At 42.1% G+C, this 17,645-nt stretch overlaps 1 protein-coding gene across 3 annotated transcripts in view; it reads left to right on the top strand.

The window, feature by feature from the left end:
- Nucleotides 1–333: 333 nt before the first annotated feature.
- RGCC (regulator of cell cycle) overlaps nt 334–17,645 on the top strand; it is a 30,293-nt gene continuing 12,981 nt past the window's right edge. Inside the window, exons 1-3 of one of the 3 annotated variants that reach the window (XM_033950425.1) lie at nt 358–1,143; nt 1,507–1,677; nt 13,004–13,111. In XM_033950425.1, the coding sequence (XP_033806316.1) occupies nt 1,110–1,143; nt 1,507–1,677; nt 13,004–13,111 (313 nt within the window). In that variant the 5' untranslated portion in view covers nt 358–1,109. Of the gene's footprint in view, nt 1,144–1,506; nt 1,678–13,003; nt 13,112–17,645 lie in introns of all 3 variants that reach the window. The other 2 variants (XM_033950427.1, XM_033950426.1) reach the window with 2 other exon arrangements.

Here is a 17,645-nt window from a genome sequence, read left to right as displayed (position 1 = left end):
GTGCCACATATGCTAGGTACACCACTGGGTCGGAGCTTGGGTGGGGCCTGGGGCAGAGCCTTTGGACTTCCCCCAAACAGCCACAGTGTTCCACCTATGTTCGAATACGCTACAATCTTGTTCTGCCCTGCTCTGGAGCGTCTTGAGACAGTTTCGCGTATCGGCAGTGCAGCCTTTTGTCCCTCACGCGCCGAACGTCTCCAAAGGAAGAGGAAGCAAGGGTGACTGTGCTGCAGCTGCCGTTGCCGTATTCCTGGCACGCGCGCACAGGAGACACCCCCGAATTTGCACGCTTTATGCAGTTGGCCGACCCATGGCGTCTCCAAAAATGAAATGGTATCGCAGCCAAAAACGTAGAGCATGAAAAATAAAACAACAGATAAAATCAATAGCAATGAGAAAACAAAACCATGGACAATGAACTTTCGTGACACTTCATTTGGCGTTCCCTTTTGAACTTGTTTCATATTTTTGGAATTTTATGCACTTTGTTTTAAAACCAGAGTTCTGCAGCTAGCAATCCCTAATCTTGAATATCTTTCTTTGATTCGTTTCACGGTACTAAAGGTTGAGAGGGAGCAGTTTTGAAGGGATAGCCTGAAATTTAAATTCCATTTATGTTTTTTTATGACATGTAAATAGCGGGCTCCAAGCCGACTTCTACTTTATCCATATCTAGTTCAGCTAGTAGGTGAAACACCCATTCTATTTACTGGTAATGTCTTAGTTATTAAAACCACCACCAAGACAAATATCTATATTTTGTTATTTCACGATGAACCGCTCAGCCTCTCTCAAATACACGCAAGACAGAAGAAAACGACTTCCTTCCTCTCTTCTCCAGGTGAGCGCGCGCCCGTAGACCCGCGACGGCTTTGGTTCGGGGCTACGTACCACGCCCATCTGAGACAAACCCCGCCCCTCTAGCCGCAGCTAGGACATAAGAGGAGTTCCCGGGTCTTGAATGCTTATATTGTGTATAAAAGGGATTGCTTTGAGTAGAAGTTTTTCGTTAAGTCAGACGCGACTTTTCTTTGTTGGTGGCGCTTACCGGATTGTGTTTTTTTTTTAATTTAAAAAAAAAAGAACACGAGGGAAGCATTCATATTATGAAGTCGCCTAAGGTGAACTCCCCCAGTAAATGTAAGTATTTATAACTATTTTATTTCGGGGTTTAGGTAAGAACAGGTTATATTTTTAAGGCTTATTGAGCCAGCATCTTGTCTCCGCCCCAAGTTTTTCTTGCTGCTATAGTGCTATGCTTTAGTGGAGTATAAGCCTATTAAGTTACTGTCTCCTGTATTGAGGTCTGTAATAAGAAAACAAGTCGTGTGTGTGTTTTAAAATGCAGTTAGACAGATATTAAGAAATGTACATTCTTGCTTTAAAAACTACAAGTATGAGTTAAAACCAGACCTGAGTTTCAGATCAAACAAACGACTTCTTGCTGTAGACTTATTGAGAGGATTAAGTGGTGCCTTACTGGAGACGTATTTCCCTATCTAGCTTTTGTGGAAGACGATGGCTTGAATGAAGTTCTCTGCGAGTTTGATGCAGTGATGGAAGACTTCTCCTCTCCATTCAATAAAAGGCACTTTAGGTACGATGAGCATTTACAGACCGTGAAAAGGCGAAGCAGTGCCAGCGTCAGTGACAGTGGAATCAGTGACTCGGAAAGTGAGTAATAATGCACGGGGAGGGCAGCCCCACAAACCCACCTACTCCCATCTGTTCAGCGGTGTGCAGTCATGGAACAGTCGTTTCATGCTCCACTAAAAGGAACGCTTACAAAAATGCTGACGATGTGGTTTCTCCTTTCTCTCCCAACAGGCTTGTTGGAAATGAACTAGTCGTTCTCAACTCTGAATGGGGACAAAATAACTTTGAGAAGCTAATGAAATAGGCCTGAATTTAACATAGTAGATGACGGCAGATAATAATAATAATAACAACTTTATTCTTCTATACCGCCACAATCTTGCGACTTCTAGGGTTACAATCAAGAGAGCTGGACATTCAGCGAAACACAATATGCAGATATGCATATGAAGTACAGATAGCATAGACTGTAAGAAATCAAGAATATTGAAATACAATTTGCTTAGCAAGAGTATAAGATGTACTTTTTGGTAGGTAATGTCTGAGCGGACCTGTTTGGAATAGGCCGCATGTTTTAGAAAATAACAACGAAAAATAACGATATTATAAGGATAATAGATTACAGTGTATGTATCACAGTTACGTGAGATTCAGGTGGACTCGGGGGGGGGGGATAGAGGTAGGGGGTGGAGGGAAGAGGAGAGGGGGGTAAAGGTAGGGGTATGGTAGGGGGAGAATGTTCTTGGGGAGAAAGAGGGGAAGGCGAGTCAATTGTTTAGGTATTTCAGTAATAGGTATGTTTTTAGGCGCTTCCTAAATTCCTCGTAGGTAGTGGGCGAAAGCAGTTGATCTAGGTCTTTACCCCATAGGGCTGCTTGGTGAGAGATAACTCCACAGCGAGTTAAATAAACCAGATGAAATTGGGGCTTCCATAAGAATAAAGTGCCCCACCTTTCATAGATTGCAGTGCATTTTTAGGGGCATAAATGTCAAAATGTACAGCACTATATACCCCGTTCAACGCTTGATAAGTGATATGTAGTGGTAGTAGGAGAAGCAGTTTGCTTCTGTAGCCTGAATATACTGTAGTTGGAGAATTGCTTTTTTTCAGACTGCTCCTCTTAAGAATAGCTACTGCATCCATCCTGCATCCATTTTCCCCCATGCCTCCCACCTGCTGCCACTCTTCTATCTCTTTTAGGCTGTCTTGGTGACACAGATGTGTTTATTTTCATAGTTGCAAATTCAAATATGAATCTAGTGCCTGAGCCTGAATCATACCATTTAGCTCGCACCTTTAATAGTAGATCAAGGTGAGTTATGTTCAGATATATAGTAACATAGTAAATGACGGCAGATAAAGACCTGACCGGTTCATCCAGTCTGCCCATTAGTTACAGTTTGTCCATTAATCATAGACTGTAACGTTCACTTGGTATTGTCCTAGCTTCCAAATGCTGAACTTGCCGTCCAAGCTAACTCCAGCCTATCCAACCATCCTGTAAAGTCTGGCCAGTAACATCCTCATGTTTCAAGTTAGTAGAGTTCTCATTGATGCCCTCCCCAGCCCATCCTACACCAAATCACCACATATGGGACACAGACCGTACAAATCTGTCCAGTACCAATTTACATCCTTCGTTTTCTAATTAGAGATCCTCTGTGTTTATCCCATGCTTTTTTGAATTCCATCACAGTTTTCACCACCACCTCCTCCCTCGGGAGGGTATTCAAGGCATCTACAACCCTATGTATGAAAAAGAATTTCCTAACATTGCTCCTGAGTCTTCCTCCCTCAAACCTCAAATAATGCCCTCTAGCTTTACCATTTTCTCTTCTCTGGAAAAGATTTGATTCTATATTAATACCTTTCAAGTATTAAAATGTCTGTTTCATATTTCCCCTGTCCCTCCTCTCCTCCAGAGTATACATATTTAGGTCTTCCAATCTCTTCTCATACTAATTTTTGTTCAAACCCCTTACCATTTTCATTGTCTTCCTCTGGACCGCTTCAAGTCTTTATGTGCTTCACCAGATATGCCTTCAAAACTGAACACAATACTCCCAAGTACGGCCTCATTAATGACCTATATAGGGGCATCAACATCTCCCGTCTTCTGCTGGTTATTCCTCTTTCTATACAGCCTAGTATCCTTCTGGTTACAGCCACTGCCTTATCACACTGTTTAGCTGCCTTTAGCTCCTTAGACACAATAACCCCAAGGTCCGTCTCTTACCTCCAAGCACATATGGTTCCCTTGAATTTCTACTGCCCAAATGCATCATTCTGCACTTCTTTGCATTGAATTTTAGTTGCTAGACGTTAGATCATTCTAACTTTTCCAGATCCTTTTTCATGTTTTCCATTCACTCTGGGGTGTCCACTCTGTTACAAATCTTGGTATCATCCGCAAAGAGGCTAGCCTTACCTTTTAACCCTTCAGCAATGTTGCTCACTAACATATTGAACAGAATCAGTCCCAGCACTGATCCCTGAGGCACTCCACTAGTCACCTTTCCCTCCTCTGAATGAATTCCATTAACCACCACCCTCGGGCATCTGTCCGTCAACCAGCTTCTAATCCAGTTCACCACTTTGGGCCCTAACTTCAGCCCATGGAGTTTAAGAGTATCCTATGAGGAACTGTGTCGAAGGCTTTGCTGAAACCTAAGTAAATTGCACATGTCCTTGATCCAATTCTCTGGTTACCCAGTCAAAGAATTCAATCAGATTCATGTGGCATAATTTACCTTTAGCAAACCCATGTTACCTCGGATCTTGTAATACATTAGATTTCAAGAATTCCACTATCCTTTCCTTCAGCAACGTTTCCATTATTTTTCCAATAACTGAAATGAGGCTTACCAGCCTGTAGTTTCCCGCTTCATCTCTGCGACCACTTTTGTGAAGAGGACCACCTCCGCCCTTCTCCAGTCCCGTGGATCTCTCCTGTCTCTAAAGATTTATTGAACAAATCTTTAAGAGGACCCACCAGAACCTCTTGGAGCTCTCTCAATATCCTGGGATGGATCTTGTCCGGTCCCGTAGCTTTATCCACCTTCAATTTTTCAAGTTTTTCATAAAACTTTCTTCTGTGAATGGTGTGGTATCCACTCCATTCTCGGGTGTAACTTTGCTAACCAATTGCGGTCCTTCATGTTTTTCTTCTGTGAATACTGAACAGAAATGTCCCAGTGAGTCACCAAGATTCCTATCAGCAGCTCTATGGGAGGGCCTAGCAATTGAGACACTCTGATACAAATTCTGCTGGACAATTTTCTGAAGGAAAAGGGGATAGAGGGGTATAGATAGAGGACTACTACACAGGTCCTGGACCTGTTGGGCCGCCCCGCAAGCGGATTGCTGGGCATGATGGACCTCTGGTCTGACCCAGCAGAGGCACTTCTTATGTTCTTATCTACCTTTTCACCTTTTAAAAAAAAATTCTAAATATTCCCAATAAATCTAGCTAGCAGCTTCTGTGATATATTAGGTATGTATATTGCTTTATGTACTGTCAGGTCCTGGCAAATAAGCAGGGCAATACCTGTTACACCCTGTTAAACTATAGCAAAAGCAAAAATAGACCTGTGGAGACGATGTTCTTGATGTAAAAAGGTTTTAATGGTACTTCATGAATAAAAAGCAATGCAGTCAAAAAGTCAGTACATACAACACACAATAGTTGTGGTGTGGACCTGGCCCGTGTTTTGGTTGTAATCGCCTTCCTCTGGGGTCCAATTATTAAAAATCACAAAATTCGATCATGCTATGAAGCATCCAAAATTGTGCTCTGAAATCCGCTACGAATGGATGGCATCGTGCAAGCCATGTCACACCGCAGTCTGAAAAACTATAGCATCCATCTTTTTTGAAATCTGATATCTTATGGCTTGTCTGTGTAGTATCACACTTTTTATTCTCAAAACATTGTAACATCATTTGTCAGTCTTACAAAATTTAAAATCAAACGTTGCAGAAAACTGTCATTAAGGTTTAAGAGCAAATTTGACTGCGTAACCCCTCCCTCTTTTACATTACACTGGTTACTGGTCAGTTTTAGGATTCAATTTCAAATATTAGTACTTACTCTTAAAGCATATCATACTATGGAACCAAGTTATTTGAAGTCATTGACTATTCCTTATACTCTAGGGCACTGTTCTTCAACCGCTGGTCCACGGACCGGTGTCGGTCCGCAGGAAATTTTTGCCAGTCCGCACAGGGCCGGCGATATTGACTCAATTCAATTTCCTGCCGGTCCGCACAGGGCTGGCAAGATCAACAGCTGAAGTCCGCGCTGGGCCGAAGAGATCTTGGGGAGCCTCCGACAGTGGCTTTCTCCCCTCTCTGCAGCTCTTCTTTACTTCCCAGCACAGCGATTCACGAAGGCAGCCTCGGGGCTTTTGCTGAGTCATGGCTGCCTCTGATGATGCAACTTCCTCTTTCCTCAGAGGCAGCGCGACCCAACAAAGGACCCGAGGCTGCCTTCCTGAATCGCTGCGCTGGGAAGTAAAGGAGAGCTGCAGAGGGGAGAAAGCCACTATTGGAGTCTGGGAAGCTGCTGGGCAAGGGAAAAAAAGGGACAGCTGCTACTGGAGAGGGAGAAGAAGAGATGCTGCTGGGAGGGGAGGAGGGAAAGGAGTCTGGGAAGCTGCTGGACAAGGGAAAAAAAGGGACAGCTGCTACTGGGCTTGAAGGGAAGCTGCTGGGCAAGGGAAACAAAGGGACAGCTGCTATTGGAGAGGGAGAAGAAGAGATGCTGCTGGGAGGGGAGGAGGGAAAGGAGTCTGGGAAGCTGCTGGGCAAGGGAAAAAAAGGGACAGCTGCTACTGGACCTGAAGGGAAGCTGCTGGGCAAGGGAAAAAAAGGGACAGCTGCTATTGGACCTGAAGGGAAGCTGCTGGGCAAGGGAAAAAAAAGGGACAGCTGCTACTGGACCTGAATGGAAGCTGCTGGGCAAGGGAAAAAAATGGACAGCTGCTACTCGAGAGGGAGAAGGAGAGATGCTGCTGGGAGGGGAGGAAGGGAAGAGAGTTACTGCTGGACAGGAGAAGGAGGGAAGGGATAATGGAAAAAAGGAAGGAAACAGCTGGCAGGGAGATTAGAGGAGGGGAAGGGGAGAGACAGGCATGAGAAAGTAGAGAGATTGATGATAGGAAGGGGTCAGCAAAAAAATAAGCAGAGAGGGACAACGATGGTAGATCTGATGTAGGAGAGATAAAAATGGAGAGCACTGAAGCTGGAATGAATCATGTAAAAAGGAGAGAGGGAGCACAGGCTGGATGGAAGGGGCAGACGCTGGAAGGAAGAGAGTGAAAAGAAGATGAAAGCAGAAACCAGAGACGACAAAAGGTAGAAAAAAATAATTTTATTTCTATTTTGTGATTAGAATATATCTGATTTGAAGTATATATCCTGCTAGAGCTGGTGTTAGACATAACTGAGGACTGCAAAGCCCAGGCAGTGCTTCTTTAGCTTCCAGCTGGCTTAGGGCGCTCTCTGACCAGGGGGCAGTAGCCCTAGTTGCACTCCCCTAAAACTATTCCTGTCATGTGTGACTGCAGTATTCTGTTAGCATGATATTTCTGTGTAGCATTCTGTAATAAGTTGGCTTGTTCCTTTTTCTTGATAGAAGAGGGGATATATGTGAAGGTGAGGGGAGATGAGGTTTTGTTGATCCTTGCTCTGTATTATTTGTATTTATAAAATGACAATTGTACAGAATATTGTTTCTTTATATACTTTAATAAAATACATTCAATATAAAATCATAACTGAGGCTTGTGCGGATGGGATCAGATGGTTTGCGGGGACCGAGCTCGTGGAGATGGGGCGGAAATGGGGTTTTTAAAGTTTAGTCCTAGTAGTTTGCCGGTCTACAAAATAATTCTTTTTTTTCTGCCGGTCCACGGGTGTAAAAAGGTTGAAAAACACTGCTCTAGGGCTTACATTAAGATCTTTGCGAGATAATAGATTGAGTTTGCCAGCAGTCTCAAGAGCTAGATGGAGTTTACTCATAAGGCTTTTCTTTTATTTTGCACCCACTCTCTAGAATCATCTTCCGAATAATATTTGGTCTGAAGCAAACTTCCAAGGCCTTTAAGATTTTGTTATAGACCTTTTTTTTTTTTTTTCCACCTCCTCCTTTACAAAGCCGTGCTAGTGTTTTAGCGCCGGCCACAGCGGTAACAGCTTGGCCGCTCATCGGAATTCTGTGAGCATCTTGGCTGTCACCAGAGCAGCCTGCGCTAAAAACGCAAGGCTTTGTAAAGGAGGGGGTAGTTGAGAGGTTATCAGGCATCCCTTATACATCAGATTGCAATTGATTGTATTTTTGTGTTTTTATATGATTTGCTTTTAGGACTGTCCTATTTTTATAGTGTTCCTTTCTTTTCATTTTTATTTTATTGTTATGTAAAGCCGCTGAGAACTGTTGTAAGACTTGGCAAGATATCACATTTTAATAAACAAACATTGGAAAGGTTTTTTTTTTTGTTGTTGTTGTTCTTGTTGGTTGAAATTGCCCCATTCTTGTTCCCATCAGGACTTGTACACACAATTTTACATCTTCAAAGCATTAGGGTGTTTAGTCCTTGATTCTACCTGTTAAAATCAGTGTTGCTGGTTCCATAATGCATCAGGCAGGGCTGGCCCAAGGATATCTGATGCCCTAAGTCAGGGGTAGGCAATTCCGGTCCTCGAGAGCCGGAGCCAGGTCAGGTTTTCAGGATATCCACAATAAATATGCATGAGATAGATTTTCATCTCAAGGAGGCAGTACATGCAGTCCATCTCATACATATTCATTGTGGATATCCTGAAAACCTGATCTGGCTCCGGCTCTCGAGGACCGGAATTGCCTACCCCGGCCTTAAGTGAACTTTCAGCCATGTGCATAACTGGCCTTCTTGCAGCTCAAGGCCTTCTCCCTTCCACATCCACTGTATTCAGTATCTGGTTCTCTACTTCCCCCCCCCCTCAAAGATCTCCAGCATTTCTTCACCTTCCACCATGGTTTCAGCATATCTCTCATTCTTTTCTTTGGAGTAGTGATACAGCAGTTGGTAATGTATAGAAAATGTATTGTGGCCAGCATGGGTCTTGAGCCTCTGCGCAAGCTCGAGCCTCTGCGCATGCTCAAGCCTTGCTAGCTCCTGCCCCTCCAAACATGCATTTTCTATAACTCCTGACTGCTGCATTGCCGCCTTGGAGTAAGGGGGAGGTAAAGAGGAAACTTGGAGCTAAAATTATAATGTAATTCCACCCTAGGTAGCTGTACAGATATCAATAGGGTTATCAGAAATCCAGGACTGGCCTAAAATGTCCATGCTCTATCTAGGTTAAGTTGGTAGTCATGCACACCTTTGTTCAGTTTTCCTTTTCGTGTGGTGCACTTTTCTTAACTTAGCATTATTTTGTTATCAGACTGAATTAAGAGAGTGCCCCCACCCCCTTCAACATTCAGAAGAGTGTTGCTGTAATGTTGGATGCAGCTGATCCTGTCTGGTCTTCTCGAGTTCTCTAGATGTAACATCCATAATCCTGCTTTGGATCAGATTGGCAAACGTCTGCTCTCATTAGCTGTTCAGTAATGGGAGAATCAATTGAGAACAGATGAATCAAAGAACACATTGGGGAAGAGGAAGGGAACAAGTCTCAAATATCTCCCCTCCCCTGGTAAAACCCTGGATTGCTTTTGGACTCCATCAAAATAGGATGAACATTATGAATACTTGTACAATAAGTCAAAGTTAAAACAAACTTGATCTCGCTATTGCACATTATTGAATACTGTTGGAATATTCAGTTGTGAATAGCATGTCTACTGCCCTATTCTTGTCCTTTGTTGGGCCAGTAAATGCAGTGATGGTCTCAGAGTCATTCATTTTCTGTTTATTCCTTGGCTCTGGAACAGCCTACCATATAAGCTGTACTAAGAACCAAGATTTGTGTTTAGGTGGAAGATTAAGGCCTGCCTATTTCCTGATCTCTGTTAAATTATTCATTGGATGGATAGTCCTGGTTATATATTTTAATATATTATAGAATGTTTATGATCTTTGTGGCTTATATATTTTTAAATGATGAGCATAATGTGTGGAAGGCTAGAGAAGAATCTATTAAACTTTTGTCTCATCAACTTGAGCCATCCAAATTTATTTTTATTTCACTTATCACAAAGTGGAGTTCTCTCTGAGGCTTAAAACTTTCTCAAGTGTAATATTTCAATACAATTGACAAACTACCTAATATATAACTAAAACAAAAACTCAAATCTATTTTAACACCAGCATTAATGCAGTGTTGAGAAAATAATGCTGTATGTAATTTTACTCATTTTTAATTGTAACAACTGGTAGTGTCCATAAAGCTTTATCAAACTGAAATAATTGACATATAAAGTTGCTGGGATTAAAGATGTTAATGATCACTTATCTGTTATGGTTAAAGAAAATCATACGGCTTCTGTTAGTATCAAAAGTCTACTGGTTTTGTTGCTTTCTAGGGCGTTATATTCTAGCCTGGCTACATCTTACACTGTGACCTACAGGCAAAAGGATCAATTTGTTTGAAAATGCAGATGGTGTTATCTTTCTCCAGCGCATGGGGTGGTCTGATAAAATACTGTCCTTCATTACAGCAGAAGAGCTGCTAAGCATCATGAATGGCTTCCCACCAGCAAGTCCTTAGAAATGTTCTGTTGAACATTAGTGGAATGCAGTCTCTGAATTTTAAGTAGTTCGCAGAAAAGCAGAGTAGATTAAATATTCAATCTAAAGAGTTCTAAAACTTTTTATAGGCTTATTTAAGTTCTGCACAAAATGGCACATCTACAGTAAGTGAACCCTTTAGGGTAGTGCCTTTGTTAAATTCCTTTACATACTACATTATTTCTTTTTGGGGCTGGCTGTCCTTTTTGGCCATTCATGCAATGCATAATTGCTCTGCCTTCTGAATTAGGTGTCAGGTAGCTTCAGTAGGTTTCTCTTGGATTCCATAGTGTCTCTATGGATCAGCTTGTCCATGAAACCAGTGTGACATAGTCCACACTCCTTCACAAATGGACTACCTCTATACTCGGAGAACATTTTTAGACCAGGTGAGCGCTCATGTAATCCATCATAATCAAATGTATCAGCCGTCTTTAGACCAAAACATGCCATTGGACTCCCTATAGCCAAGTCTACAGTGAATATGCATGTGAAATACTATCCATCAATGAATATTGCATTAGAATAAATATCTTGAAAACCTGACTAGCTCTGGGCAACTCCAGGATATAACATGTGCTAAGAATGTCACCTACAATTATAATAGCCAGGTCTTTGTGTTAGGGGAACCTGTTGTATGGTTCACAATTTTGAAAGAATCTGCAAAACAGATTAAATTGGATTTGGGAAAAATCCTTTTTTTTTTTTTTTTTTTTACACTTAGGATTGCCAGGTACTTGCGACCTCAATTGGCCACTTTGGGAAAACAGGATGCTGGTCTTGATGGACCTTTTTTGGGTCTGTCCCAGTATGGTGATGCTTATGTAATTATAAATGTTTGCTACAGAGGAAATTCTGCATACTATTTTTTTTTTTCTAGTTTTATATTGAATTTTCAAAATTACAGACGAGCAAACTTTACTTGAATACAGATTTAGTAAATGAAATTCACTGAACGTGAAATAAAGAAAAAAAAATCAAGAAATTGTTCTCATTATTTACTCCACAAATTTAGAGATCCAGATATTAGAAAAAAGTCCAACAGAAATTTAAAAAAAATCTAGAGGGCAGCATTGAAAACAAATTCCGACAGCCGGTATGTTATACTGTGGGTAATGTTGTTTGGCCGATAAGTCACTCCCCCTCTTTAGCCACAAAAGTTGGTTCGGCTCAAAAAAAAAATTGATTTTTTTTTTTCCCCTCTAAAGAAACACAACACTTTGCAGGAAATTTCAATATAAAAGATGCTCCCAAGGCTAAAATCCTTGGTCTGTATATTGGGAAATCTTTTCTCTTTTGAGTCATTTGAGATATATCGTGAAACAATCGAACTGATGAACTCAAAAATTTTATCATCAAATCTCTACCAAACTCCAAGGCGAATGTCAACATGAGAGGAGTTCTTTCAGTTATTACATCCAGTGAATTCTCCAGAAAATTAGTCAAATTCATTTTGCCACCTATTCCCACTGTCCCAGTGGGAGTCGAACTCTCTTGTTTTTTTCACAAACACAGCATGAGGCGAACAAAATTCAGATGAGTGCTAGAGAGGGACCAAGGATCTATGAAATGACGGGAGGCTACAGCAGGGTATGTGTGCACACTTTTGATCTGCAGATGCGGAACCCACAGATACAGAATGTGGCTTGACAAACCCAGGCACCAGGACCCATGGCATTTAAGTTTTGTACCCTAGAAACTGATCTCTCCACTCTCACTTCTGTGTTATTGAATCTGTCCATTCTCACCACAAGTCTAAACATACCTTAATTGCCAGATGTGTATATTCCAGTCATTCTAAGTCTGGGTCCTAAATCTTCTGATGCCACAGATATTTCAAAAGGAAGTCTGTGCCACCTATATTTCTCAAATGGACTCAACATAGCTGACTATTCTGCTCATCTTTGATCACATGCCAGAACCCACTCTTAGGGCCAGATTCACTAACCTGCCTGATCAGGCCCGATCCGGGCAGATCCGACGAATTCTCGAAGCCCCAATATGCAGATGGGGGTGATCGGAGGAATGCTCCCATCTGCCAGCACGGATCGCAGGTCTGCGATCCCAACACATGCACAACCCATCTATAGATGGTCTTCGTATGCATCTAGACCAGTGCAGCTGTGATTGGTTTATTTGTTGGGTTTGTTTGTTTTTTTTAACTTCACGCGCGCTGGGTTTCTCCTGCTCTCTGCCACCTTCCCTGTAGTGTGAGCCCGCGGGTTTAAAGATCCAGATGAGGTTGCACCATGGAGCGATACAGGGGCATTATAACATTCTTAGTCTTGTTAACCATCCCTTTTTTTAAAAATAATTCCTAGCATCTTTGCTTTTTTGGCTGCTGCTGCACATTGAACAGGAGGTTTCATCCTATTGTCTTGGGCGCTTGGGAATGTATTATACTATATATGGAGGAAAGACCTTGATAGAGATGCCATGTCTCCCATTGACTAATTGCTTTAAATTGCAGACTCTGCTTATCTCAATACTCAGAATGGATCTACTTCTATATAGAAGCTTCTTAGAAATGTTTCATATTGGACTGTCTAACTAGTATTAGAGGTCTGACATAGCACTGGTATGCTTGAGAATATTCCTTTCAAATATGGTAAGGGAATTATTTGAAATATTTAGAATGTTTTAAAGCCTCTCTTTTTTAATGAGAAGTTTTTTTTTTAATACATTCCAGGTGCAGACTCCCTTTACAGGAATAGTTTTAGCTTCAGCGATGAAAAGCTAAACTCCCCAACTATGTGTACACCAACACTGCTATGTTCAGCTGCAGTGCCTTCAAAAGGTATGTGCTGGATTCCAAAATAATGGGCCTGACTAGCTTTCAGACTGATGTTCAGAACCTAATGCCAGCGCTAGAGGCAATTAGCACTGGACTAGTGCTGGTTTTTGGCTGTGTAGATGTTCAGAGGACATGAGTGCAGGGAGCAGCATGGGTGCTGAAGATCAGTGCAAACAGCATGCAAATAGACGAGCAGCTTAGTTATTCCCATCCAGTGCTCAAACATAGGGTTACCAGACGTCTTGGAAAACCCAGACATGTCCTCTTTTATTAGAGGACTGTCCAGGGTCCTGGGCGGACTTTCTAAAACCCGGCAGTTTGTCCAGATTTTGGAAAGCCCCAACTAGCTCTGGCCACATCTGGAGGGCATCTCAGCATGCGTAGATGTCGGACATCTGTGCATGCTCCAGACCCTCCAGATGCAGCTGGAGCTTGTCGGAGAAGAAGAGAGGAGGTTAATGGGGGCGGAGCTGGAGGCAGACCAGGGCGGGGCCATGTGTCCAGATTTTTGCAGCCTGAAAAATGGTAACCCTACTCAAACAGCATTAAAGAAACTCTACCCTACTGCAGGAACACCCAATGCCAGCTTAGAGCTGACATTATCATATTTTTCTGATCTTCAGCAAGCAGGAGAGAGGTGGTGGCTGGGATGCAAAAGCTGAGAAAGATCAGCTGAGGAATATTTGGGCTGTTGGGTGACTTCTTCCCACACCTACCTGTAAAGGAGATCCAAAGCAATTTGCTTTCCCTGCAAATTGCCAGTCTTGTGTGCCAGTCCACCTGCAGGAATCGCCCTCAGACACAGCCTTCTGCCAGTAACTGTCCTCCTCCCAGCTACCCGGTTTCATTTGCGCATGAGCAAGTCAGGTTCTGAAAAATAGCTTCCCAATGCTCATCAGTAATAGCGTGCATATGATGTGCATGTTTAGTGCTGACCATTGGGAAGTTATATTTTAGCATTGTTCCTGTGGTGTTCTTCACTGTACAGAACAACACAGGAGTTCTGATTACTTGACTGCCAAAAGCTTCTCAATTTTTCAGTCTTCAGTGCACAAGAGTAGAAACCAAATTTCTATAAATCTGCCAAGATTGATTTAACTTCTGCTTGTTTGGGCATAGTAATACTTGTAACTTCCCTCCCCCCCCCCCCCCCACACACACTCTTTAGATGTTTTCATTCAGATAAGATGGTGGCCAGATTTTCTAATCCAGGGGTAGCAGTATACATTTCTAGTCATTATGCATTTGTTAGATGTTTGAATGAAAGAGCATTGTGTATTGATAGATTCAAGTTATTTACGAAGGGCAGGGTCTTGCAGACCTTATTGATAAACTGCTTGGCAGTTCTCAGAGTCACTGCTGTAGCCTAAATATAGTTCAAGGTGTGAATTTTTAACTAAATTCTTCTGATCTGTAGGTGCTCTGCAAACTAGGCAGGATAGCAGTCAGATAGATCTAACATCTGTATTAGGACCATTCAAGCTTCTATATTTTGTAATATGTAGATGATAGGACTGGACTTGTTTGGACAAATTGTAGTTTACTTGTGATGTAACAGTTTATAAATGTCTGTGTGAAGCTGAAAAACTTGAAGATGGTTGCACAGAAAGTTTTATCAGATGCAGGGACTGTGCTGCTCTACAACTGAGGTCTTTCAAAGACAAATAATGAACTGGATATAAACAGTTTTTAGACAGCCAAAGCTGTCCTAAAATAGACTTGGCAATACTTGTGTGTGGCGCAGTGGTTGGATCTACAGCCTCAGCACCCTGGGGTTGTGGGTTCAAACCCCGCGCTGCTCCTTGTGACCCTGGGCAAGTCACTTAATCCTCCATAGCCCCAGGTACGTTAGCTAGATTGTGAGCCCACCGGGACAGAGAGGGAAAATGCTTGAGTACCTGATTGTAAAACCGCTTAGATAACCTTGATAGGCGGTATATAAAATCCTAATAAACTTGAAACTTGAAAACTGCAATGCCTACAAGGCTGGTGTAATATATATTGGTTACCTATTGCTTAGTGGGTTCAGTTTAAGCTATTCTAGCGTCATAGTAATGGTGCCCCATTGAACATTGCTTCTTGTTTGAAAATGTTGACTGGATGTTCCTTCATTCTATCGAGTCTATTTATTTAGAAGAAGTGCTCTCAGATGTTTTGGATTGCAAGCCCTTCCTTATGGAATAACTCCATAGCTTTTATTCATGAAACATGAATAAACCTATTTGTTTAAGCAGGCTTTCCAGGAAGATGAGATTGTGTAGACTTTTAAAGAAGTGATTGTAAGCTAATTTATGCAAGTTTCTCGCAGAATTTTAAGACTATATGGGAGGTTTTCGTATGTAACTATCTTTATTCTTGGATAGGGTTTTTAGTTTGTAACCCACTTCAGTAATTTTAGATAATTATGGGAGGCAGGAGGTTAGGCTTCCCATACCTGCCACTGGTTCCAGCCTAGCTACTCGACATATGTACTAGCTAACTAACATATCGAATCTCTCACTGGCTTGTTTTCCTACAAGGCAGACAATGGCAGTCCACTCCTGCCTGCCTGTCTTCACCCCTAGCCAACAGCTCCCTGTATGACTTAAGTTGGCATTGCAGGCCAGTTTAGCACCCAGTTGTAATACTGCTGCTATTCATTGTAGACAGAGGTGAGGAGTAGAGAATGACATGGGGAAAGATTTGTCCCCATATCATTCTTTAGTGAGGAAATCCCCTACCAGCTCGTAAGGTAGGGGAGGGGCAGAGGCACTGCCAGTGTTTCCAAATCCAGCTGGGAAAAAGGCCTTCTATCTGGTGGGAAATGTATGCCTTTTACTCTAGATAGCAAGCATAAAACCAGGAATGGGATTCATAATCGTATATCTCTCCTGTAAAACATTTCAGATTTTAAAGGGCAGTGCAAGCAGTTGCACTGGGAACAGTTTACAATACACAAGTATGTGTCACTCCTTATACATGTACTTAGGGTTACCATATTTTGAAAAAGAAAACCCTGGACACATAACCCTGCCCCATTCTGTCTTGGCAAGCCTTCTCTCTTCTACAACCAGCTCCGGCTGCGTCTGGAGGGCCTAGCATGCGCGGATGTGTGTGATATCATCCACGCATGCTCAGAGGCCCTCTAGATGTGGCCAGAACTGGTTGGGGCTTTCCAAAACCCAGACAAATGCCAGGTTTTTGAAAGTCCATCTGGGAGTATAGAAAGACCTCTAAAAAGAGAACATGTCTGGGTTTTCTCAGATGCCTGGTAACCCTACTTATACTAGAAGGTATGTAGAGCTGTTACACATTAAATCAGTATACAGTATTTGTATATGGACTATGTAAGTCACCTAATCTAAAAAGTTTTTCTATACCGCTTAGAGTAAACAGTTCACATCAGTTAAAACAAACATAATTATAACAAACTAAAATCTTAAAATCAACAGGGGAGAACAATCTCTTCTTTTTTTTTTAGTTCAAACTTTTTATTGAATTATTTTCAAGATTACATAAGGAAACATAAATCCGCTGTATCAAAATATAACAATACAAGATATGTCAATTATAGGCACAATATATTAGGACCTCAAATTATCATATCGAACGGATTAAAGAGAAGAAAAAACAAATAAATAAATAAATAAATAAATGAAATGAAATGAGATCTAATAGAATAAAATAGGTGAGAACATGAAAAAGGAAAGATGGGAAAATGGGAACAGAAAGGAGCTATGATATGGTTTCAGAAGCAACTTTATAGAACTTGTCAAGAAATTTCCAAGGTGAAACAGATTTGGTGCATGGCATGGTGGAAATATATCGTTTTTCAAATACATATTGTTCATGTCTATTATACAGACACAAGGAGTTCCACCTATACCAACAGAATTACTAAGTCATAGGACTGCGGTGACAATTGGGTTTTTAGTTGTTTCTTGAATTGGAACCGATCAATAAATAGTCACAATTGACCCACCAAAGCATTCCACATCCATGCCATTTCTGAGCACTACTTATAGTGCATATTGCTTTGTGGAATCTGTGTTTGATTGAAAGCTGGCAGGAATGTCTAAACATGTATAAACTTTAAGGCAGTGGTTCTTAAGCCTGTCTTGGGGGACCCCCAGCCAGTTGGGTTTTCAAAATATCCCTCATGAATATGCATGAGGACATGTCCAGGTAAATCCAGATGTCTGGTAACCAGTGGCTTAATTAAGGGGGGGGGGGGGCGTGGTATGCCCTGGGCGCCCATTGTAGTGGGGGTACTGGCATCTCCTCTCTGACCCCCCCTTTTTGATCTCCCTGACCCCTTCCACAAAATCCTGATGGTCTAGTGGGCTGGGGGAGGTGTTTGAATCAGACCCCTCTCCCTAGCTCTAGAATCCTCTACCCCAATACTGCCCCCAATACCTTTTGTTGACAATCAGGCAGGAGTGATGCCCACTTCATTATGGTGGCTATTCCCCCTCCCGGAGCATCCTAGATGTACTGGAAGGGGCATAAGGCCCTGATTGGCTCAGGTGCCTAAGGGCCCTACCCTAGGGGAGGGGCT

The sequence above is a fragment of the Geotrypetes seraphini genome, chromosome 6, assembly GCF_902459505.1.
Source record: "Geotrypetes seraphini chromosome 6, aGeoSer1.1, whole genome shotgun sequence".
Lineage (NCBI taxonomy): Eukaryota > Metazoa > Chordata > Amphibia > Gymnophiona > Dermophiidae > Geotrypetes > Geotrypetes seraphini.
Note: the sequence above shows the minus strand (reverse complement) of the source record. Positions and strands in the feature narration are given on the sequence as shown.